The sequence below is a fragment of the Hyaena hyaena genome, unplaced genomic scaffold (assembly GCF_003009895.1).
Source record: "Hyaena hyaena isolate Hyena2069 unplaced genomic scaffold, ASM300989v1 scaffold_57, whole genome shotgun sequence".
Taxonomy (NCBI): domain Eukaryota; kingdom Metazoa; phylum Chordata; class Mammalia; order Carnivora; family Hyaenidae; genus Hyaena; species Hyaena hyaena.
The window spans coordinates 3,791,556-3,817,579 of NW_024080690.1; the positions used below are offsets into that span (position 1 = coordinate 3,791,556).

The 26,024-nt window shown below is 42.3% G+C and overlaps 1 protein-coding gene across 2 annotated transcripts in view; it reads left to right on the forward strand.

Moving 5' to 3' along the window:
* Positions 1–26,024, forward strand: part of IL36G (interleukin 36 gamma) — a 38,598-nt gene that overhangs the window by 6,829 nt on the left and 5,745 nt on the right. The window contains exons 1-2 of one of the 2 annotated variants that reach the window (XM_039231744.1): positions 25,351–25,410; positions 25,930–25,997. The exons of the other annotated variant lie outside the window; for it this stretch is intronic. Of the exons in view, the coding sequence (XP_039087675.1) occupies positions 25,949–25,997 (49 nt within the window). The 5' untranslated portion in view covers positions 25,351–25,410; positions 25,930–25,948. Of the gene's footprint in view, positions 1–25,350; positions 25,411–25,929; positions 25,998–26,024 lie in introns of those variants that run through there. 2 annotated transcript variants of the gene reach the window in all.

A 26,024-nucleotide genomic window follows, 5' to 3' on the forward strand; every position in this document is an offset into this window, starting at 1 on the left:
AAATATTAGTTAAGTACTTATGCAATCATCAAAGTGGAGAATTTTTGAAAATATTGTTAACTACAAAGTAACTTTGATTATACATTCTCTTCGAGTTGTAGTCAAAGAAAAAAGTTAGCTGAATTGGTAAATATTGCTGTTCATCAAGTCACTTTATTTTTAGATATTAGTCATGTTGTTTTGGACTCTATATCAACAGATAAATCAAATGAGTAAGCTAATTGTGTAAGGACCAAGATTTTCAGTTAGACAGTAATTGTGTAGCTCACTGAATTATAAAGAAAAGGCATAGTGTTTCAGTAAACTGGTGACTTTGGTCTTAAGATGACACAAACAAGGTTTGTCTTTCTAAAGGATATGAGGTGAAAGATCAACAACAGAACAAAAGGAGTCATCAACCTCCAGACCCCAAATTTTCACTAGGTTTTCCCAGTGCAGATCACAATTTCTGAGCAGGTAAGGATCACCCAGAATTTAACCATTAGATCTGTTACATGCAGCCTAGAAAAAACCAAACCCATATAAGCCTCCAACTCCCCCCACCTCCAAATTTGTACCTGGCTCCTGAGTTTCTATCCTGATTGCCTACCTGACAGCCTGACCCCACTTTAGCATCTGGACCTTGCCTTGCTTTGGACCTAAACCCAGATGAGTCACGAGGGCCCTGTGCCTGCCTTCAGGTTTCCCAGATGCAGCTTCTCCGGGTTCTTTGTTATGGGTTCCTCCTACCTGTTAACACCCGCTGCCCCGTCCTCCTCCACGAGGACTCATGGACAGTACCTTGCCATACCCCTTGGACTCTGGACCCCACTGCACCTCTCTCAATGCACCTGCAGCTGGACCAGCTTTCCTAGAGTTCATCCAGCATCTATGCTATCACCTATTACAGAGGTTGCATCATCCAGGCTGGCCTCCTGGAGGAGATAACCAGTATAGCCTGGCTGCGTCTTGAGAAACAGAAGACCCTGCATGAGATTGGGCATGTTTAGGAAAGCAGCAAACCCACAGGCACTGAGATCATCACTTCCCAGAAATTTATTATACCTAGAACTTTGTAATTAACCACAGTCTACTTTTTATAGCCCAAATGACATACACTTTACAAAAATGCTGATTCAAAGGGGTGCATGCACCCTAGTATTTACAGCAGCACTATCAACAATAGCCAAAGTATAGAAAAAGCCCAAAAGCCCATTGACTGACAATGGACAAAGAAGATGTGGTATATATATATATATATATATATATATATATACACACAATGGAATATTACTCAATGACCAAAATGAATGAAATCTTGCCATTTGCAACAGTATGGATGGAACTAGAGTGTGTTATGCTAAGCGAAATAAGTCAGTCAGAGAAAGACAAATACCATATGCTTTCACTCATATGTGGAATTTAAGAAACAAAGCAGATAAACGTAAGGGAAGGGAAGGAAAAATAAGATATAAACAGAGAGGGAGGCAAACTGTCAAAGGCTCTTAAATACGAGAACACCCTGAGTGTTGGTGGAGGGGTGTGAGGTAGGGGGATGGACCAAATGGGTGACAGGCATTGAGGAGGGCACTTGTTGGGATGAACACTGGGTGTCATATGTAAGTGCTGAAGCACTGTGTTCTATTTCTGAAATCAATACTACACTGTATGTTAACTCACTTGAATTTAAATAAATAAATTAAAAGATAAATAAAGGGACAAATGACACTGAGAGCAAAGCCCACATGCTTACTGGCTGAAGACAACATGTTATGGGAGAAGATATGTTCTTAATTGCTATTGTCGATAGAATAAACAAATGTTGACACAAAATGAGCAAACCTTTCAGAATCTCTAAAAGAAAGAGAATTTTATTTGAGCCCAAGTTAGGACAGTTGCCCGGGAAACACCCTCTTGTAGGGAAAAATGTACTCTGGAGGATGAACAGTTTTTACAGGGTTATATTCTTTTTATTTTAGATTTTTTAAATGTTTTTTATTTACTTCTGAGAGAGAGAGACAGCTTGAGCAGGGGAGGGTCAGAGAGAGAGGGAGGTACAGAATCTGAAGCAGGCTCCAGGCTCTGAGCTAGCCATCAGCACAGAGCCCGATGCGGGGCTTGAACCCACAAACCGTGAGATCATGACCTGAGCCGAAGTTGGATGCTTAACCGACTGAGCCACCCAGGCACCCCGAACGGTTTTTTATAGGGTTATATTCTTATTTACAGCTTGAAAAAGCTCAAAAGATAACAGATTAACGTATAGGCAGGAATCACAAGTTTCAATGTCAAAGAATGCAGGGAGATGGAGATCTTAAGGACAAGGTGGTTTCCTTTGGGCTACATATTTACAGGCAGGTGTACAATGTATATTTGGTGGGCCATAAATCAGGCTTTTGGTTGAAACAAAGTTTATGTACAGTCATGCTGACTTAGAAAGAAAGCTAAAATGGCTTCCTGTGTATATCAGGACTTTAGAGAGGGTCTCATCATGAAGGCCACTCAAGGGAGAACATGCAGCAGCTATTGATTCAGAATTTGCTGTAGCAAAGGAGTCTAGCCTTCATCACTTGCACTTGGCAGTGATTCAAAGGCAGACAGAGGAGTGGGTAAGCTTTATGGTGAAAAAGGTGTCAATTGACAGGAGTTGCTGGGTGGGAAGCTGGAGTTGGGGCATCCTAGGTGCTTGGTTTGAAGAGCATACTTGGCTTTCTCTGGTTGGCCCTGAGTTGGAAGTGAAGACAGACATAGAAAAGCTGGGAGTCGCTGAACATGTCTGACTCTGGGCCAGTTGCTACAGAAGCGGAGGGTTAGAGCTCTGGTGTCACAGGTGGGCTGGCCATTTCCGTTTGCATATTCAGTCTCCTCCTGTATTGAGAGTCACACAGTGTTTTCACATTTGAATTGAGTGCTTTTTTCTTATACTAGAGCTTTCCTCGCTCCCACAGTTTGTCAGTGTGTGTTGGAGGTATAGATGAAGTATCTGGGATGCACAGCTGACTCCAAAGTGAAATAGGAACCACAAACTCTTCCTTTTGGAAGGCGAAGGGATCTTCACTGTTCAGTGAGTTCAGTTCTTTGGTGTTCTTTTTCTGAAATACGATGGAGAATTTATTCGGTGGTCAGGCTACATTGTGAAGGAAAGAAGGAAAGACCAGGCAATCTTTGCTCAAGTCTGGGTTTTCAGCCTTAGCAGTGAGGCTTCCCCCCTCCCTGAATTGGGAGGACAGGGGACAGATCTGTTACCCAGAGCCCCAGATCTCTTACCTTCAGTTACAATGAGAGATGCTTTAGGTCCTTGACTCTATCACAGGAAGGACAGGGCTCTACTTTAGAGACAGCCAAAAAAATGTGATCTTTCTTGGTATGAGCTTTTCTGAAGTGTGAAGTTGATATATAAAAGGTCTCTGGAAAAAGTCAGAAAACTGGGTCAGCCATAGTAGTAGAAAAATGATTTTTTAAAAATATTTTTTATTTATTTCTGAGAGAGGATGAACAGCATGAACAGGGGAGGGTCAGAGAGAGAGGGAGACACAGAATCCGAAACAGGCTCCAGGCTCTGAGCTGGAAGTCAGCACAGAGCCCGACGCGGGGCTTGAACCCACAAACTGTAAGATCATGACCTGAGCCGAAGTCGGACGCTTAACCGACTGAGCCACCCAGGTGCCCCGATTTTTTTTTCTCTTGACATTTCTGGTCCAACGCCCTCTTTCCTTTATCACCATCGTCAAATTCTTACACCTGGGTTGGCCCAGGAGCCAAGAATATCCCCATTCTTGGAATTTCCTCCTCCCTCTGGCTCCTTCTTTCTTCCAACTCTTCCAGGTAAACTTTTTTTAGATCCAGAACCCCCTTGGGGCCATCGCTGTTGCCCACTACCAGCTGGTCTTTGAGGCTGTTCCCCAGGAGACAGCCCTTTGCCCATTCCAGAGAAGACAGAGGGTGAGGGCTGCATGGGGAGAGGGGCTCTATACAGGCCAGGTGGGAAGTGAGAGAGAACAAGAACCATTTCTGCTGAATAAAACAAGGTGGAGAGTCACCTGGGATTGTGGTGCTTTTGTCTGGAACTGCTTTGAGGACCCAGACTTCTAGAAGCAGAACTTGCTGGTTCGGGTCTCGAATGGTATGCATCTCTAAGGTTATGGATTTTATTTTTATTCCTGAAAAACAATGCCAGAGATTGTGAACAGTGAACATGCCTCAGTTCACCAGCTTTGGATCCCCACTTTGCCCACTGGGCTCAGGAAGTATGTATTCCTCTTATTGGTTTTTATTTTACCCCAACTCATTAACCCATTCTTAAGGGAACTGTAGTAACTAACCACACCACTCTGGAGTCAGACTCAGTTGGAGCCAAATCTCTATTCAGTCACTTGCAATTTGAACAAGTCACTAAACTTCTCCAAATTTCATTTTGCCCACCAGTAAAATGGGGATAATAAAAGCTATCTTACATAGGATTGATGTGAGGAATAAGAAGGGATTCATGAGAGTTCATTGGTAGTAGTAGTAGTACTGACAACATCCAATGGAAGTTCATCATCCATCAAATCATTATTAGTAATCATATTGATAACATCTACATGAAAGTTCATTATTGTCAGTAGTAGTAGTAGTAGTAGTATTGATAACCCTCTCTTCTGCACCCTTTCACTGATGGGCCCATGACATCAGCAATGCCCAGGTGGCATGGGTCTCTGCTGTGTTGGGCACCAGCTGGACTGATGGTGAGGACAGTGAAAGGGTGTGGGTCATGGGGTGAGGCAGGAAGCACCCAGGAGCAGCAGCTTTGTGTCAGGAAGGGTCTGGAGAGGGCAGGAGTCTTGAGGAAAATGCAGAGGGGTTGTGCCCACCCCAGTGGAGCCTGTCTGAGTGAGGAGAACCAGACACAGCATTGGCCAGGGATCTGCCTGATTATGGGGTGGGGGCGCAGTTAGGGATTCAGTAGATCAGCCCTGCTTCTGAGAAATGGGGGGTGCCGGACAGTTCTAGACAAGGAACTTTTCCCTATGCCACCTCTGATTGGAAGGTGACCAAATATCAGTAGTTGAATTCAGGCTTTGCATGGGGGAGGGTATGAGCCCACATATAGGACTGATGATTGAGTCTACTTCAAGCAACACATATAAAATGTGATTGATGTAATACATTATCTTGTAGATTAGGATTTATACTATATAATTATACATAAACATAAACAAACATAGCCTTTTTTCTGACTCCATGAACATGACACCTTTAGCAGGAATCTATGGTGTGTGTCTTCATCCATGTTACCTACTGACCTTAGATCACCTGAGGAGTTTCAAAATTATAGATCTGGGTCCCATCCCCAGTGACTGCCTCAATTGGTTTGGGGGTAGTGCTCAGGCATTGGTATTTTTTGAAAGCTCCCAAGTGATTTTAATGTATGGCCAGCATGAAGAGTCATTGTGCTATAGGGTTGGGCTCCTAATTAGAAACAATTTGCATGATCAGGCAATACAGTTTCTGATAGTAGGTAAGCTCCCCTCCTAGATTTTCTGATACAAGATGATCATGTTTACAAGTGTGTATCAGCAGAAGAACTACTTTCCTGAACTTGTGTTTTTCTCTTACTATCCTAACTCCAGATTTCTTGGAAATCTCATTGGGAGATGATTTAGACCAGGGATGGGCAACTTGTTCCATAAAGGGCCAGACAGTAAATCTTTCTTGTTTCCCAGGCCATACAGTCCCTGTCTTGGCGACTCAGCTATGCCACCGTAGCACAAATGCAGGCATACACAATGTGTAAATGCTTGGGCAGGCCATAGTTTCCCTGATTGAGATGATGAGGTCATCATCAAGCTGATGGACATCAAGCTGATGCCTTAACTGGATGAGACTTTGGGAACCCTTGGGTGGATATAAGTGTATTTTGCATAAGTGAGGAAGAGAAACAAGGCAGACTAGGATAGATTAAAAATCAGTGCAAATTCCTTGACATTTCTTTCACGGAAAGATTGCATTTATGTGTACTCTTCTTGAGTCAGTGCAGGTTCTGTGATTGATCAATAGAATATGACAGAAACAAAGTATTGCCAGTTTCTGGGTCCAGGCCTTCAAAGACTAGCAACTTCCACCGTCCTTCCACTCTACTAGAGATCAGAATACTTGATCTTGGACCCCAGCTGCCATTCTGTAAGGAAGCCCACACAGTCACAGTATGGGATATGTGAGACTTGTGGTTCTGCACCATTGACTTAGAAATGGGCCCATGGGACACAGTCTGTTCCTAACTCTGGGATCATGTGTGCCTTTTTATTTTATTTTTTTTAATGTTTATTTTTGAGAGAGACAGAGCATGAGCAGGGGAGGGGAAGAGATAGAGGGAGACACAGAACCCGAAACAGGCTCTAGGCTCTGAGCTGTTAGCATGGAGCCTGATACGGGGCTCAAACTCACGAACCACGAGATCATGACCTGAGCTGAAGTTGGATGCTTAACTGACTGAGCCACCTAGGCGCCCCAGTCTGAAATGAACATTTTAGCTTAATATTCTATTAGTAGTTGTTATTTGAAAATGGAACCTTTTCTTTTTGCTCCATCGGTCTCCAACAGTAACAGTTTTCATATAGGCTGGTTAAGGGACTAATTCTACCGCTGCATGAGGGATTTGCCCTAAATAGTTAACTGCATCATTTTGTGACAAGCTCTGGTTGTAACCAAGCTCACAAAATCATTGTTTCTTATTTTACATTTGTGGACACTTTGGGAATCTCCATTCACCTTACAAGGTGTCCCTACAGTTTGTTTCCTGCTCCTGGTGGTATCTCTTTCATGCAAACAAGATGTTTAAACTAAGGAAGATAATTATTTGGAGCATGAATCCAAATATGACATAATTGTTATTATGTCTCCTATAAAACAAGATATAGGCCCAAAATGGAGTTGTTCATGCTAAGCCGCAGGTCACCAAACTGAGGCTCAATTACAGTCTCAGCTCTCTATGAAATGGAATCTGAAACCTGTGGTAAAAAAAACCCAGTGAGTCAGGAGTCACCTGATCAACATTAGGTAGCTAATCTGCCTGAGACCCCTGATGTCCCCTATGGGAAAGTAACCTTGCAAGAATCAATAACCCACCCATTTCCTGCCAACTTTGACTTCCTTGTTTCCATTGCCTTCTGCCTCTGAAATTCTCATTTTGCACAGCTCCTCGGGGCTCCTCTCTATCTGCTGGATCGGATGCTGCTTGATTCGAAGTAATTTCTGCTCAAATAAATTCTTAAAAATTTCAATATGCCTTAATTTATCTTTTAACATGTTGCAGAGTTGATGACAGTTTTACTCCTACAAATCCCTACAGTCATTTTTATCTGAATGACTCATAAATCAGATACCTTTCTAGTTTTAATTAAAATGTCACACTCCCTTTTCCCCAGAAAATAAATAACTCATGAAAATCTGGTGTTTCATTTTAAGGAGGCTGTAGGCCTTTATGACCTTACACAGTCAAATTGTCTTAATATTTTATGTTACCTACATTTTTAAAAAGTGTATTTATTGATTTTCAGAGAGAGGGAGACAGAGAGAGAGAGAGAGAACAGGAGCAGGGGAGGGGCAGAGAGGGAGAGAGAGAATCCCAAGCAGACTCTGCATTGTCAATGCAGAGCCCAATGTGGGGCTTGAAGTCATGAACTGTGAGATCATTACCTGAGCCGAAATCAGGAGTCGTAAGTTTGACCAACTGAGCCACCCAGGTGCCCCTGTTACCTACATTTTAAAGAGTGTTTCAAAATCCCAAAAAATTAAATGCAACAAGAAAAATAAGATATGCTGATGTAGTAAATTTCATGTATTCAGTAACTAAAAATCTGAATATTTAGCCAAAAAAGCCTTCAGTTATATAAAAGCAAATTATTTAAAACACTAATTTGCTGAAGGTATAAACACCAAAAGTCCGCTTTAATTAGCTAAATTTAATTTTGTTAAATTATTTTTTATTTTTTGAAAATTCATTTCATTATTGAAATTCCATCAGTCAGGTTTTGGTGAGTTTACATTGCAAGTCGATAATAAATTTACACGTATGTATGAACTGGGTTGCAAAGTAAAATGTATTTCCAACTGGACTGCAGTAAAAAAGAAGTTTGGAAGCAGGATTCTAAGCTTTCTGCAAAGGTCTTGCCTTCAGGCGCCACGCTGAATTCAGCATTCCAGCAGTCCCCCTCCCGGGATGTGGTCTCCAGAGGCTTGGCCATTCGATGGCTTTCGATGGCATTCGATATCACGCGCCCTCTGCTGGTCCCAGGACGCACAGCTGCCAGCTCAAGCAGAGCCTAGCTCCAAGTTCTTGAAGGTGTTCTAGGGGGACAAAACGTTGGTCTTTGGGTTCCTTGGCAGCCAGGCCCTCTCTGTGGCAGCACCCAGGGACAGAGGACGTCGCTTGAAGGTGGTTGTGATGAACCAAACACTTGCATTCGTGAAGTTATGGTGAGCAAGGTAGTGAGCTGAGTCAGCTCATAACAGGTCTTGGGGTCTCACTACAGAGCTTACTGGGTAGAGAGTGAAGAGGGTTTTATTAGGGGGAGTGGTGTCATTGGGTCTGAGTTTTAGAGAGATTTTTAAACATTTTATTGATTTTTAATGTCTATTTATTTTTGAGAGAGAGAGAGCTGGGGAGGGACAGAGAGAGAGGGGAAGACAGAGATTCCAAAGAAGGCTCTGTGCTGCCCAACCTGATAATTCTCCTTTTCATTAGTCTAAACACCTTATTTGTGTGGAAGAATTATCAAAGAATCAACAGTACCAAACTAACCACTCTAGCAGTTTACCATAAAACATGTATGATTATGGTGAGATCATGACCTGAGTCAAAGTTGGACACTTAACCAACTGAGCCACCCAGGCGCCCCGAGAGAGATTTCTTGACCAGTGAGGTGGACAGCCTGGAGCGGGAGAGCCTGGAGGTGGGTGGGCAGTTAGGGGCTGAGGCAGGAACCCAGGTGGGTGTGTCCCACGTCTCCACCTGTTCTGGCTGCAAAACTGACCTTGTGGGCTGCTTCAGCGGTCTCTTGTCCTCTGTCTCCTGCTTAGGCTGATGCAATGGAAGATTAGAGGGAGGGGGAGAGTTTGGTTAGAGTAACCCCCCTTCCCCACAATTCTCAGTAGCTGCTTTCCATCCTGATATAGAAGCTACAACTTCAGCTCTGGGTATACTAGTCACCGGCAGGTCCCCCTGCCCCTTCTCCTCCTGGGGGCATGGGGATAGGGGGTTCCAGCTGTTGGCACACCTTTCCCCCCGCTCCCCGTGATTCACTGTCTCCTGTTGCTTTCTCTAAATCTGCCTGCAATTTTCTAAATACCCCCTTGCTTACATTCTCCCTGGTGTGCACCTTCTGGGTCTACTTCTATCCCTTGTCAGGTCCCAAGCCATGCCAAAGAGCTTGAACTTTATTGTTTAGGCAATGGGGAGTCATTGAGGGTTTTAGAGAGGACAGTAGCAAGAGCAGATGTGTATTGGGGAGAACCTGTCTGAAGGGAGCAGGACCGACCTCCCAATCAGTGAGGGTTTGACGCGGGTAAACGGAGCCCCTGAACCCCACGTGGTTGGGTCTGGGAATGAGAGAGGGAAGCTGAGGCATTAGATGTTTGTGCCATTAGATTATTTGGTAATCAACTTTAAAAACCTGTACATTTAATGTTTGGGTTTTTTTGGGTTGGAAAAAATGAGTATGTCAAAAGTATTACAACAAAATGTTGTGCTTTGCCTTGCTTGGCTCTCAGCCCCTGCCCCTTCCACGTGGGCTGGACCAGGTGGCTGTCCCTTCATTGCTGCGGCACCTCGGTATTTCTGGCACCCAAGCTGCATCTTTAGACTAGTGTCCAACCAAAACATACTGAATGGTGAGCCACAAATATGACCACATATGGAATTTAAAATTTTCTAGCAGCCATATTAACAAAAGTAAAAAAGACATAGGTGAAAATATGCAAAGATCTCTTAACATTCAATAATCTGAGAACAAACAACCCAATGAAAAATAGGCCATCTCTCTCTCTCTCTCTCTCATAATAAGTAAACATTAAAAAAATTAAAAAAAAAAAAAAAAAAGCCTGGATGACTCAGTCGGTTAAGCGTCTGACCCTTGATTTTGGCTCAGGTCATGATCTCATGGTCCCTGAGATCTAGCCTCGTGTCAGATCAGGCTCTGTGCTGACAGCTGGAGCCTACTTGGGATTTTCTCTCTCCCTCTCTCTCTCTCTCTCTGCCCCTCCCCCCGCTCATGCGCTCTCTCTCTCTCTCTCTCTCTCTCAAAATGAATAAACATTAAAAAAATGTTTTTAAACATAGGCCCCAAATCTGAACAGACACCTCACAAAGAAGACATACAGGTGGCAAACAGGTATATGAAAAGATGTTCCACCACCATATGTCATTAGGGGATTGCAAGCTAAAACAACAATGAGACAGCGTTCCACACCTATGGAAATGGCCAGATCTGGAACACTGACAACACCACATGCCGGTGGGGATGTGGAGCAGGAGGAACCATTGCTGGTGGGAATACACAGTGGTACAGCCTCTTTGGAAGACAGTCTGGCAGTTTGCTTTTTGTTTTGTTTTTCTACAAAGCTAAATGCAGTCTGACCATATGATCCAGCAATTGCATTCCACACAAAATTTACACCTGAATGTTTATAGTAGCCTTTAGAGCTTCAGAATATCATATCCCACCCCCCAGTATTAACCAAGATGTTGTATTTTTATCTTGTGAATATTTTAGAAATTCAATTGTTTAATAAAACAAATTTGTTACCAAGTTTTTTAAAGGTTTATTTATTTATTTTGAGGGGGAAAGGGGCAGAGAGAGAGAGGGAGAGAGAGAATCCCAAGCAGGCCCCGTGCTGGATCTCATGAACCCAGAGATCATGACTTGAGCTGAAATCAAGAGTGGAATGCTTAACTGACTGAGCCACCCAGGCACCCCTATTACCAAAATTTTAATTTATTAAGTATTTCACATTATTTGTTTTGAAACATCCCTAAACACAAGGGTAACCTAAAGTTTTAAGAGTTAACTCTCTGGACTCATAAGGCCTTTATGTATTTATATATAAATAGATTAATACTCTATGGAGTTTCATTTTTTGGGCCAGCATAATAATTTTGATTAAAGGTGAGAAGTCTCAGACTGACAAGACAAATGTTTGTTTTGTTTGGGGAAGTGCAAACAAGAAACTAAGTTTAAATCACCAGTTAGGCAATGTGCTAACGAACGCCTCAGTTTGGATTTGCCCAACCTGCTAATTCTACTTTTCATTAGTCTAAACACCTTATTTGTATGGAAAAATTATCCAAGAATCAACAATACCAAACCAGCCACTCTAGCAGTTTACCATAATACATGCATTTTTTTACTTTTCTCTTTAACTTTTTGTTAGAAAGAATAATAGAAAATGTTGAAAAAATGTACAGGGAATTTACACATTTCATTCACCTAGCTTCCTCTAATGTTAGCAACTTGAATAACCATCATCACCAGCCCAGCGAGATTAGCTACCAGTGAGTTCTTCTGGAGACTAGAGTGCCCCTCACCACCCCATTTGCTATTGGTCCCTCGGGTCATCCTCGGGGAAGGAGGGGGGAGTAGATTAATGGGCAGCTAACTAGGTTAAACAATAGATGTATTCCAACACCCTCACCATCTTCCCCAGCCTCCTGCACAGTAGTGGCTCATCCTGGGCGCCATATGTACGTAGAACATCAGCACACTGGGGCAGGGACTAATTCACCCTAGGGTTTCTAGAAATGAAATAGATGGAGATGCTTCTGAGGTGCTGCTTCACATCTATGAGAAAAAATATCTTGGTGTGATATTCATTCTTACCCACTTTCCAGATTTAAGGAAGACCACAGACCTGAAGCCCTTTGAGGCAAAGGCCAGTTCCCTTTGAAGAAGAATTTTGCAAAGTGAATCATAGACTGAATAGCTCTCATCCCACCCCCACTCATATGTTCAATCTCTAACTCCCAATGTGACTATTTTTGGACATAAGGCTTTTAAAAGAGTGGTTAAGGTTAAATGAAGTCATTAAGAGTAGGGCCCTAATCTGAATATGACTGCTGTCTTTCTAAGAAAAGGAAGAGGCACAGGGATGCGAGTGCACAGAGGCAAGGCCATGACAGGGCACAAGCAAGAAAGAAAGAAGCCCCAGGAGGAACCAAAGCTGCCCAAACCTTGATCTTGGACTTCCAGCCTCCAGCACTGTAAGAAGTCAATTTTTGTTTTTGAGCCATCTACTGTGTGGTACTTTGTTATGGCAGCCTGAGCAGATTCATACAAGGTGACAGGTAAACAGTAGGACTCTTCCCCCAAGCCTTCCCCAGAGACACTTGTGGCCATTTATCAGAGGACTGTACGCTGGGAAGACAGAAGGACTCCCCAGGGCTCCATACGGATGTTGATCTCTAGAGATGCAAAATGCCACTGTGGTCCATCAAGCCATGTAGAAGATTATAAAAGTCAGGAGACAGAGGGACTTTGGACCTGTGTCTGTCTGAAGACCCAGCCTTAGATTATTTGCTCAGGCTTAGAATTTATCTCATTGAAATCAATACATTTAGTGATTGGCAGCATGCCCATTTTGGGTTCCTTCTCATAGACTGAAGGTTACTATGAAGAAAATGCAAAAGGGAAGCCCCAAGAATTCTTCCTCATCTCTGCCAAGATAATAAAGCAAAACCCAAAAACAGTACTACACACCTGGGGGAATTACTAGAATTAATGCCATATTCAAAGACTTGAAAGATGCAAGGGTATTAATTTCAAATTCCCATTTAATTTGCCTTTTTGGCTGATACAAATACTACATAGGTTGCAGAGAATGCCAGTAGCTCATCATAAACTTAACCAGCTTGTAAAGCCAATTGAAGCTGCAGACCAGCACGTAATATCTTTACTGGAACAGACACAGCCCCTGAGACCTAGTATACATTGAATTTAGTAATGTAGAAATGTAGTAACGTAGAAAATGTCTTTTAAACCCCATGTCTAAGAGCAAAGATGACCAGAAGCAATTTGCCGTCACATGCAAGACTTTTGGCCTCACATCTAGATCAACTCTCCAATTCTTTATCATAGTAAGACCGGGGACCAGGTGCTAGTCCATTATATTGATGACATTAATTGCATCTGGTAAGCAAGAAATAGCAAACACACTCGATGCCTTAGAATGATAAATGCATGCTAGTGAAATGCATTCAGAGGTCTCCTATATTGATGAAATTCACAGGAGTCCCGTAGGCTAAGACATCTCAGAATGCCCCTTAAAAAAATCATAGACAAATTGTTGGACCTTACATTTCCCAGCAGGAAAACAAACAAACAAACAAACAAACAAAACCCAAATGCTTAATGGGCCTCTTTGGATTTTAGAGTTAACACATTCTTAGTCTAGGCATGTTGTATCAGTCCACATACCAAGTAACCCATAAAGCTGCTAGTTTTGATGGGTCCTAGAGCCAGAAAAGATTAGGCGAAAGGTCCAGGCTGGGATATAAGTTTATTTGCCCCTTAGGCCTTAAGAATTAACAAAGCCCAGGGGCATCTGGGTGGCTCAGTTGGTTATGCATCCAACTCTTGATTTTGGCTCAGGTTGTGATCTCACCATTCACGGGGTTGAGACCCACATCAGACTCTTTGCTAACAGTGTGGAACCTGCTTGGGATTCTCTCTCTCTCCCTTTCCCTCTGCCCCTCCTGTGCGCTCTCTCTCTCTCTCTCTCTCAAAATAAGTAAAATAAACTAAAAAAAAAAATTAACAGACCCACTGGTTTCAGAAGTTTGTGGCACGCCCATCCCTGCCTGAGAGGGCTACCTCAAGAAACAAGCTAGAGTGCACAAGGTGGAGAGTCCCAAATATCACTACGAATAGGAAAATAAAATAACCAAGGTCCCAACAAGAGAGACCAGGGGATACCATTCAAAAAACACTCTCTGAAAGGGTAGGCCCTGGAAAGTCAAAGAGCCTTCTTGGATATAGCAGTGCTCATAGAAACAGAGAGAATAATAGGTCTTTAAAACCAACAAGAGCCGGAAAGCTAACTAAAATGACGAAACGAAAGACCTCTCCTCCAAAGAAACTCCAAGAAGAAATGACAGCTAATGAACTGCTCAAAACAGATATCAGCAGCATCACTGAACAAGATTTTAGAATAATAATGGTAAAATTAATAGCTGGGCTTGAAAAAAACATAGGGGACATCAAAGAAACTATGGCTACAGACAGAATGGAAAATAAAAATAGGCATGAAGAATTAAAAAATGCGATAAATGAGATCCATAATAAATTAGAGGCCTCCAATGCACGGATTGAAGAGGCAGAAAGGAGAATAAGTGATTTAGAAGACACCATTATAGAAAAACAAGAAGCTGACAAAAAAAGAGACAAACTGATCCAGGAACAGGAAAGAAGAATTCGAGAGCTCAGCGATACGGTCAAACGCAACAATATCCGTATCATAGGAATCCCAGAAGAGGAAGAGAGAGGGAAAGGTGCTGAAGGAGTCCTGGAACAAATTATAGCAGAGAACTTCCCCGACCTGGGGAAGGAAGTAAATGTGGAAGTACAAGAGGCTCAGAGGACTCCCCTCAGACGTAACCTGAATCGATCTTCTGCACGACATATCATAGTGAAAATGGCCAAATACAAGGACAAAGAGAGAATTTTGAAAGCAGCTAGGGAGAAAAGGGCCCTAACATACAAAGGGAAACCTATCAGAGTGGTGACAGACCTATCTACTGAAACTTGGCAGGCTAGAAAGGAATGGCAGGAAATCTTCAATGTGATGAACAGTAAAAATATGCAGCCAAGAATCCTCTATCCAGCAAGCCTGTCATTCAAAATAGAAGGAGAGATAAAAACCTTTCCAAATAAACAGAAATTGAAAGAATTTGTCACCACGAAGCCAGCCCTACAAGAAATCCTGAGGGGGATGCTCTGAAGGAAAGGTTGCAAGGAACAAAGATACCAGAGACACCACCACAAACATGAACCCTACAAAAGATACAAAGACTCTAAACCCACATATTTCAATAATAACACTGAATGTAAATGGGCTGAATGCTCCAATCAAAAGACATAGGGTAGCAGAATGGATTAAAAAACAAAATCCATCAATATGCTGTCTACAAGAAACTCATTTTAGACGGGAAGATACCTTCAGATTAAAAGTAAGGGGATGGAGAAATATATATCATGCTACAGGAAATCAAAAGAAAGCCGGAGTAGCGATACTTATATCAGACAAACTGGACTTTAAATTAAAGACAATCACAAGAGATGAAGAAGGGCACTACATAATAATTACAGGGTCCATCCATCAGGAAGAACTAACAATCATAAATGTCTACGCACCGAATATGGGAGCACCTAAATATCTAAAACAATTAATCACAAACAGAAACAAGCTTATAGATAAGAATGTGCTAATAGCAGGGGACTTTAATACTCCGCTTACAGCAATGGATAGGTCAACCAGACAGAAAATCACTAAAGAAATAATGGACTTGAAAGACACATTGGACCAGATGGATCTGACGGATATATTTAGAACTTTACATCCTGAGGCCAGGGAATTTACTTTCTTCTCAAGTGCGCATGGCACATTCTCCAAGATAGATCACATACTGGGACATAAAGCAGCCCTCAATAAATATAAAAGAATAGAGATCATACCATGCACACTGTCAGATCACAATGCTTTGAAACTTGAAATCAATTACAGGAAGAAGTCTGGAAAACCGCCAAAAACATGGAGGTTAAAGAACACCCTTCTAAAGAATGAATGGGCCAATCAGGCAATTAGAGAGGAAATTAAAAAATATATGGAAACAAATGAAAATGAAAACACAACAATTCAAAATCTATGGGATGCGGCCAAGGCAGTCCTAAGAGGAAAGTACATTGCTCTCCAGGCCTATTTCAAGAGATTAGAAAAAGCACAAGTCCAAAATCTAACAGCTCACCTAAAGGAGCTAGAGGCAGAGCAACAAGAACGCCCTAAACCCAGTAGAAGAAGAGAAATAGTAAAAATTAGAGCAGAAATAAACAACATAGAGACCAAAGAAACAATTGAACAGATCAATGAAACCAAGAGTTGGTTTTTTGAAAAAGTAAACAAAATTGACAAACCTCTAGCCAGGCTTATCAAAAAGAAAAGAGAGAGCACCCAAATAGACAAAATTATGAATGAAAATGGACTTATTACAATCAGAAGTTTGTGGCAGATAGAGGTGCTGCATGGAGCTCTTAAAAGCCCCAGGCTGAAGAATGACAGGGAACATCCATAGGGTTGTAGAGTAAGGCCAATTCCTCTTCTGCTTTGCTGAAAAATCAGCTTCTGAACTGCTATTTGTTTATTACAGAGTCTTAATTCCTAACTGTGAGACATGAAATGACTAACTTAACTGCCCACCATGAGTTTGGAATGACCTGATCTACCAAACCATAAAATTGGACAGGCACAGCAATATTCTATTTTTAAAAAAATAGTATATAGGAGACCAGGCCCAAGAATATGTGAAAGGCAGAAGTAAATTTCATAAAGTAGTAGCTCAGACTCCCATGGTATCTGCTGCTACAGCTTTTCCAACTCTTTCTTAGTTCACAGCAGAATCTCATGGGAAATCTAAAAATAAAGGAGAAAAAGTGTAGGCCTGATTGGATGTATGTATGAGTCTGCATAGTATGCTGGCCCCAGCTGGAAATAGAGGGCTACTGTCATTTCACTATAGCCCCTTCGAGTTGCCCTAAAAAATAATGATGAAGAGAAATCCTCCCATGGGGCAGAACTTGAGGTAGCATATTTGGTTATTCATTTCAGGTCGGAGGAGATGTGATACAGATCTACACTAATCTGCGGGCCAGTGAGTTGGCTAGCTGGGCAGGGACTTGGAAAGAAAAAGATTAGAAAGCTGGCTGAGAGTGGCATGCAGATGAACCTCTCAGAATGGACATGGAATATGAAGGTATTTTTGTTCCAGATAAGAGCCTACCAGAGGAAATCTGCTACAGAGGAGGTTCTCAATAAATGAGAGGTTGAGGTATCCCAACCTGTGGATGTCAGTCTTTCCCCAGCACTTGCCTACTCAATGAGTTCATGTACAAAGTGACCATGGTGGCAGATATGGAAATTATGCATGGACTCAGCAGCTTAATTTCCTTTCAACAAGTTCAATTTGGTTATTGCCAATGAAGAGTGCCCAAACCACCAACAGCAGAGATCAACAGAAAACTCCTGATATGACACCATTTCCTGGTGAAACCAGCCAGTGCCCTGTTGGCAGATTGGTTATATTGGACTGTTCCATTATGAACTCAAAGCTTTCTTCTTGAATACATACGCGTATTGTCTATTGGTTTGTCTTCTCAACTCATGGTAGTTCTGCCAGGAATGCCATTTGCAGACTTACTGAATGACTTTATCTAAGATGTCCCATACAGCATCACTTCTGACCAGGGGTGACATTTTTCAGTAAAGGAACTGTGGCAACAAGCTCACCTTCACATAATAATAATTCATTGGGTTTACCATGTGCAGCTGTGTTGATAGAATAGTGGAATGGTCTTTGAGGAGTCAAACACAACACTCAAGAGTTCTGTCTTGCTGAAAGCAGTGTATTCCTTAAACCACTGGTTTGTAAATGTTTCTGTCTTCCTCATGACAGGAATGCAGAGGTTCAGGGAATGGGGGAGAGCCCCTCTTACTCTTAAACCAAATGACATACTGCAGGGGCTTTTTCTTCTTCTGTGACCTTAGCTCCATGGAAAGGAGGTTCTAATGCCCAGGAATGAAATGCTTCCCTTAGGGAATATAGTCAAGGATTTGAAGAATTGGAGTTGAGATTGCCTGATAGCCATCTGGCCCCGCATGACATTGAATAAACAGGTCGAAAGGAGTCATCGTACTGGTGGGGGTGATTCATTCTGATTATTCAGGGAAAACTAGGTTGTTGCTACTCAATGGAGGCAAACAGGACTGTGTCTGAAGCCCAAGGGATTCCCTGGAGCAGGTCTTACTATTCCTCTGCCCGGTAGTTTCAGACAATTGAAAACTGTCTGAAAAGCTCCAAGGACTTAGAGTTCTTAGAAACAAAGATTTGATTCACACTCAAAGTGAAGAAGAAGAGCATTACACTGAGGTAACCGAAGAAGGCAAAGGGAATATGGGGGGAATAGTGGAAGAAGGCAGCTATGATTATCAAACTAGACCTTGTAAAGAGCTATAGAATCAAGTAGCGTATCAATTAACTTTTTAACTGTTTCCTCCTTACTCCTACCTTTTCCTCTAACCACGTCACCTGAGTGACAGCTGGGAATGACTTGTACAAAGTGTCACTTGGTATTATGACCACATTAACCTAACTTGGGATAATTCAGAAGCTACTATCTTTTTATATTTTGCTTGGGATAGGGAGTAGAGAGTTCTCACCCATGGAGGAAGAGCATGGACCTGAGGGGCAAAAGGCTTAGACTATGCTGGATAACTTCCAATGACCCTTCAAGATCCACTGAGAAGAAATTGGGGGATGGGAAGAGAGTGAGTTCAGGGTATTCCTGGTTCCTTCTCTCTAGGGTCACCTCAGGCTATTTTTCTTGAGGAGGGTCATGGCTCCTATAACGCTGTCATTTCCACAAAGCTGTCTCTGTGGGTTCTGGTAACCATTTCCTCCTCTTGTCCATCAGGCCCATGGGTAGTAAGGGGCATATCCTGTTGTTACTAGCCCTGGGGTCAGGCACTATGCCTTGGGATTTCCCTACACTCTGCCCATATCTTTATAAATAGCTCCTTTATCACATTTAACTCAAATTGCCCAATTCTGAATGTGTCATCTGTTTCTTGTTAGGACCTGATTGGCTCAGCATGCCTCCCAAGTTCACCCAAGCAGACTTGAAAGACTTGGATGTGGATGAGACATTCTCTTTCTTGCAAAGATGTAAATGACTGAGCATGCAGTTCTGATTCTCACAGAAGATTATCTTACAGACATGAAGGAACCTGGCCCTAAGTAATGAATGTCAGTTCAGAGAGAACGAAATACATGCTGATCCTTGCTGACATTGTGGAATAATTATATTGGCCATTCTCATCCTACACTACGTGTAGACTTCCAATGATGGGATCTAGTAAATATTTTGATCACTTCGAATTGGATTTTTCTAGCTTTTGAAGCTGAAAGTAAACTTAACTGATTAGTTCTTGTAAGTAGAATTGAGGAGTCAAGGGGTATACACATTTAGTTTTTTTCATAGCTCCTGCAAAATTGCTTTCCAAAAAGGCTATGCTAATTCTCACATACATCCATACAGTGAGTGAATCTTCACCACCATTGCCTACCATCTTTTTTTAAAAAAATATTTATTTATTTATCCTGAAAGAGAGAGAGCAAGAGAGTGAGCACATGCATGAGTGGGAAAGGGGCAGAGAGAGAGAGAGAGAGAGAGAGAGAGAGAATTACAAGCAAGATCTATGCAGTCACTCGATGTGAGCCTGATGTGAGGCTCGATCCCATCAACCATGAGATCATTGCCTGAGCCAAAATCAACAATCAGACACTTAACTGACTGAGCCACCCTGGTGCCCCACCTACCATCTTTTTAATTTGTACCTTCCTGATGGGTGGAAATGGAATTTCTTTGTTGCTTTGATTTGCATTTTACTAATTGCTAGTATGGTTAACTATAATTACTTCTATTTGCTGGATACTTATATTTTCTTCTCAGTGAAATGCTTTTTACATCTATTGCTTGTTTTTCTATAAAAATTACTTGCATTTTAAAATTGATTAGCAGGAACTGTTTAAAAACTTTGAATATTAGGTATTAGCTTCTTAGATGTGTCGTAAAAATTTTCTCCCACATACTTTTTCTTTAACTTTCACCTATGCTGTATTTTGTCAAGTTTGATGACCTTCAATTTACCATCATTTCTTTCATGGCTTTTGCATTTTGTGTGATGTGGACCATTGGGCTAAAAGTTCTCTGTCATTTGGCTCTTTGTCCAGAAATTTCAAACTTTAGGCATTTAACCTAAACTTTTCCATAAATGTTTTACCACAAGCTGTCTGATGAGGGCTTGAGCTGTTTGTTTTTTATTTTTTCATTGCACATGAATATACAATTTGGTCAACAGATGTTTTAAATGCAGAGAAATATACCTTGATGTTGGTCCTATATAGTTGGGTTCTTTTGTCTTGATGCCTTTAATATTTCTATTTATTATTTGGTGAGGAGTGTAGGTGTAATTTCTGGTAGTTCATCTTTCATTTTTATGTGGAGGAGAGGCAGCTGTTGGCCCACAACCTAAAGTCTGGGTTTTCATGGAGGACCCCGTTCCAGGAAGATGTGATGATGGGTCAGCCCACAAGGGAATAAGTCTTAGATAATGGGCTTCTCTGCTTAGAGGAGCAGAGGTTTGGGCAAGTTCAACTACATCATCCCACACACATTTGGTAAAAGCTGTACTGCAAAGGTCACCCTGGAAATTTCCTTGACATTTTCCCATTTTCTCAAATCTACTCAAGTACAAATGGCCTGTGGTCCATGGTACATATCATGTAGCCCCATTTGTTCAACCAAGGTGAGTGCCAGTAGCAGGGTCCAGGCCAGACTACCAGGCCTGCTTATAAGTAGCCCTTGATGGGACGTGAGCTACAGTGGCCCTGGTCATTTCAGGAGTCCCAAGGGAGCTGGTGAGCTTGGTAGCAGAGAGCCCTGTATTAAGAAGTTGGGAGTTATAGATGCCAAGCCCAGTTCTACTTCTAATTTGATTCTGTGTATTTGTTGACTGTGGGAGCCAGATAACCTCTACTCTCTACCACTTCTTAGTCCCTTCTGCTTTATTCATTGTGAATGTCAGCTTGCCTATGTGAATAAGTTTTTATGGAGATTGTGCATCTGTGAAGAGATTATGGAGATTCTAGTGGTGTTGAATGACCAAGCTCTCTCACCCTACCTGTGCCCATTGGTGTTCCCTCCACTTATCAAGATCATGGGCATGTTTGCTACTTTGTTTGTTTGTTTATAAATTTACCTCCAAGTTAGTTAGCATAGAATGCAATAATGAGTTCAGGAGTAGAATCCAGTGATTCGTCCCCTACGTATAACACCCAGTGCTCATCCCAACAAGTGTCCTCCTTAATGCTCCTTGCCCATTTAGCCCACTCAAATCCCCTCCAGCAACCCTAGTTTGTTCTCCATATTTGAGAATCTCTTATGTTTTGTTCCCCACCCTGTTTTTATATTATTTTCGCTTCTCTTCCCTTATGTTCATCTGTTTTGTATCTTAAATTCCACCAAAAAACTGCTAGAACTGATCCATGAATTCAGCAAAGTCACAGGATATAAAATCAATGCATAGAAATCTATAAAGAACTTATCAAACTCAACACCCAAAAAACAAAAACAAATAATCCAGTAAAGAAATGAGAAAAAGACATGAATAGACACTTTTCCAAAGAAGACATCCAGATGGCTAACAGACACATGAAATAATGCTCAACATCACAAAGCATCAGGGATATACAAATAAAAAGGACAATGAGATACCACCTCACACCTGTCAGAGTGGCTAACATTAACAACTCAGGCAACAACAGATGCTGGAGAGGATACAGAGAAAGAGGAACCCTTTTGCATTGCTGATGGGAATGCAAATTGGTGCAGTCACTCTGGAAAATAGTATGGAAGTTTCTCAAAAAATTAAAAATAGGCCTTCCCTACAACCCAGAAATTGCACTCCTAGGTATTTATCCAAAGGATAAACAGGTGTGCTATTTCGAAGAGGCACATGCTCCCCAATGTTTATAGCAGTGCTATTGACAATAGCCAAAGTATGGAAAGAGCTCAAATGTCAAATGTCCATCAACTGATGAATGGATAAAGAAGATGTGGTGTACTCCACACCCGAAAAACAAACAACCCAGTGAAGAAATGGGCAGAAGATATGAACAGACACTTCTCCAAAGAGGACATCCAGATGGCCAACAGACACATGAAACGATGCTCAGCATCCCTCCTCATGAAGGAAATACAAATCAAAACCACACTGAGATACCACCTCACGCCAGTCAGAGTGGCTAAAATGAGCAAATCAGAGAACAAAAGATGCTGGCGAGGATGTGGAGAAACGGGCACCCTCCTACACTGTTGGTGGGAATGTAAACTGGTACAGCCCCTCTGGAAAACAGTGTGGAGGTTCCTCAGGAAACTAACAATAGAACTCCCCTATGACCCAGCAGTAGCACTGCTAGGAATTTACCCAAGGGATACAGAAATGCTGAGGCATAGGAGCACATGTACCCCAATGTTCATAGCAGCACTCTCAACAATAGCTAAAACATGGAAAGAGCCTAAGTGTCCATCAACGGATGAATGGATCAAGAAGATGTGGTTTATCTATACCATGGAATACTACATGGCAATGAGAAACAATGAAATCTGGCCATGTGTAGCAACATGGATGGACCTTGAGGGTGTTATGCTGAGCGAAATAAGTCAGGCAGAGAAGGACATATGTCCTATGTTTGCATGTATAGAAGGATTAGGAGGAACTTAACTGAGGAACAAGGGGGAGAAGAAGGGGGGAAATGGTGGGGGAAAGGGAGAGAGGCAAACCATGAGAGACTCTTGAATGCTGACAAAAACTGAGGACTGATGGATGTGGGGGGGAGGGGGGATGGGCATGGAGGAGGACACTTGTGGGAATGAGCACTGGGTGTTATGTGGAAACTAATTTGACAATAAACTATTTGTAAAAAAAAAAAAAAGAAGATGTGGTGTGTGTATATATATACATATACATATATATATACATACATACACACACATACACAGAATATTAGTTAGCAATCAAAAAGAATGAAATCTTGCTGTTTGCAACAACATTGATGGAACTAGAGTGTATTATGCTAAGTGAAATTAGTCAGAAAAAAACAAATATCATATAATTTCACCACATGTGGAATTTAAGATACAAAAAAGATCATGGGCATGTTAAGTGAACAAACTAGCAGGGCTTGCTTGTTACCAAACAAGCATGGATGATAATATCTTAGAGCTTAAAAACTGGAATCTGGACTTAGTAAACTCAAAAAATTATTTCCATGTCTAGGATCTTTGGCTTTATGAGTACTTACTTGAATTCAATTCAAGCCACAGTGAATGGTGTGCATAATTTTCATTGTCGCAAGTGACAACAAAACATCAATAGAAAGAATCTGGCAAGCTGGGTTATGTTTACATAACAGAATCATATTCTTTACTTTTTATAACCAGCATAAATATTGATAGTCCTCTCAAATACACCTAGGATAACATGTAATCTTATTATCCATCCCTTCTACTCTAAGACAAAAGTTCTGGTCCATTTCTTCAGTAGATGGGGTCTCTGTTCCTCAATTATCTACCCCAGTGGTTCCGTTCTTCTCTATTATCACCATCACTCCTATTCTAATTTCTCTGATACTCATTCATACTAAAGTTTAAACCAGGAACTTCATAATAAATACTGATTGCTGGGAATTCTGGAAAGTACTGGATTCTCTGAATATTGAGAAGTGAGGGAAAGGTCAGGATCAAGTGGAATAAGGAGGACATATGTCATCATAAGACATAGATTTTTGCAACCTTCTTTTGGGCATGGAAAATTCAAGCTAGATCCAATGGCTTTTGAATCACTGAAAATACAGCTTTCTGGGTTGTGTCTCTTGGGCCCTCTGAGGATCTCTTGGGTTCATGCCTCCTCTCCATATTTGTGGCTCATGCACCCAACAGATTACACTCTCTTTTCAGGGGTCTGAGCATCAGTTTGGCAAAAGGTCATCTCCTGAGGTCTGGGCATCAGTCCTACAAGGTCCTTCCTTTGAACTCTTAGGTTCTTTTGTTCTCTCTGGTTTCTTTCCTGCAATTAACTATCTGGGATACCTCAGTACCTCCTTGTTACTCTTTAGCCTTCTAACATATTTTCTAACCAATTCCCTTTGTTTGAAATTCCTGGTGTGGATTCTGCTTTCCACAATAGATCTTGATTGAAACAGAAGCCTAAAGAATTTGGGGCTCAGATAATAGGACTATTTAGATGCCATTTTGTGGTGAGCCTCCCCATAAAGGTATGTTGACTGATGCATAATGGAGAGGCTCTTCAATTGGGCAGAGGGGACCCATGAGAGGTGACACTGGCTGAGCCTGGCTTTGAACACAAGTGTGTCTGAATTCATTGTCACACTCTCTCCTGGGGTGACAGATACACTGGAAGCCAAAAGTGATGGGATTGATGCCTCAAAAGGAAAGGATCATGTTCCTCCAAAGCCAACGGGGATATGGGGGTGAAAAGTATGAGAGGTTGAGCAAGAAGACTCCTTTCAGGGCTGGGAAGAGGGGCTCATGGAAATGCTTGCCTAGAAGGTTCTATTTAGTCCTTCCCCCAACCCCCCTGTAGCTAGACAGGTAAATATGAAGTTGTTTCCTTTCTATCTTTTGAAATTCACCTCAATTAACTTGTGCCTCAGAAAGTTTTCATGCTTGATCTCAGCAGATGGGGTGTGGAGGTGGGAGTAGAGGCATAAAAAACATGATGATGATAATAATAACAATAACAGTTGTTACCATTAGTTGAGAACCTACAAATGTCCTGCATTTCTAGAACAGAGAGGGTAAGACAGAAGTTGCGATCTGGGCTCTGTCGTTAGAGAAAGTAGTGCCAACCATTTTAGTCCTTAGGCAGTTCTGGAGTCCACCGCATTTTGGGGGCACCAGGGACCAGGCTTACCTCAGTTACGGGTACACCACTCAGTACCTGTGACTTCCCAAGGAAAGGAAGTGCATCTCTTAAGGGCTGAAAGAGTAGAGTATGCTTTCAGCTTACCCTTCCTTTTTCAGGAGTGGCCTGAGGTGGTTCAGGGCTGGTTGGATGGTCAGGAATGCCATGTGAGGACCCTCCCTAAAGTACACACAGCGAATTTTGCAATTACAAGACTCCCTTAGTGAAACTGCAGAGGGCAAGCTTGACTGCCCCAGCGAATGGACTTCCTTGTGGACGGCCTGGCATTTCCAGTTGTAGCCCAAGTGACAAGGCAGGAGAATTGAGCTCTGGGGAAATCCCACAGTCTCCCCTTGCTGAGCAGGCTGGGGTCTGTCATCAGCTCTATTTTCCTGTGGGCGTGGTTCGGTACCTCCTTCTCAGGGAGCTCGGACTGTTCATACTCATGCTGATGCTGTGATTTCTTCATCTGAGTCTCACAGGATCTTGTGGCATATGATTGCCACCCCCAATCAGGTAGGTGGGGCCTCTCCATACTTCCCAAATAAATGACAGTCTCAGTCAGAGCCTGTCACTGCTCTTGGGAGCTTTTGGAGCTGCAATTCAGTCCCCTGCCAAAAGTCCTTCCTTGCCAGCTAATAGAGGGCAAGTCCTCCAGCTTTTTTTTTTTTTTTTTTGTGCTTTAGGGCTCAAGGAAGACATGGGGCCATGCCAGGCTCTGTGTTTTGTACAGCGCAGGGCTAGCGGTTTCTCACTTCTCACTTACCAGGAAATTACTAGGACCTTGGCAGAGCTGCCCTGACCTAGGGCCGCCCCTCTGCTCCCAGGCAGAAGCAGACACCAGTGGGAGGAAGGAGGAGGAGATGCAGGCATCAGGTGGCTGTGGGTATTTAAGGTCAAAAGTCATGCCTGACTTAGGATTTGTAGGGAGAGATACGGTCACTGGCTGGATCTTTGGGTGGAGTAAAGTCTGCCCATGATCCCCTCCCTGACACTACCTTGAAGTTTTTGTCTCAGGAGATAGCTCAGATTTTCTGACCAGGGCTTTGTGTCAGGCCAGGCTTCCCAGCTCCTTGTCCAGAACGGGGGCCTCAGTAACTAGTGTCCTGGAAGGGTCTTGGAAATGTCTACTGACACTCCTATTTACTATTGCTGTCCCCGCAGGTGTTGAGACAACCCCATTATGACATGCATTCGAGGAGTCCCTAACTCTGGAGAATCCTATTCAGCAGGTGATGTTGAGATGGGGCTCTGGAGGC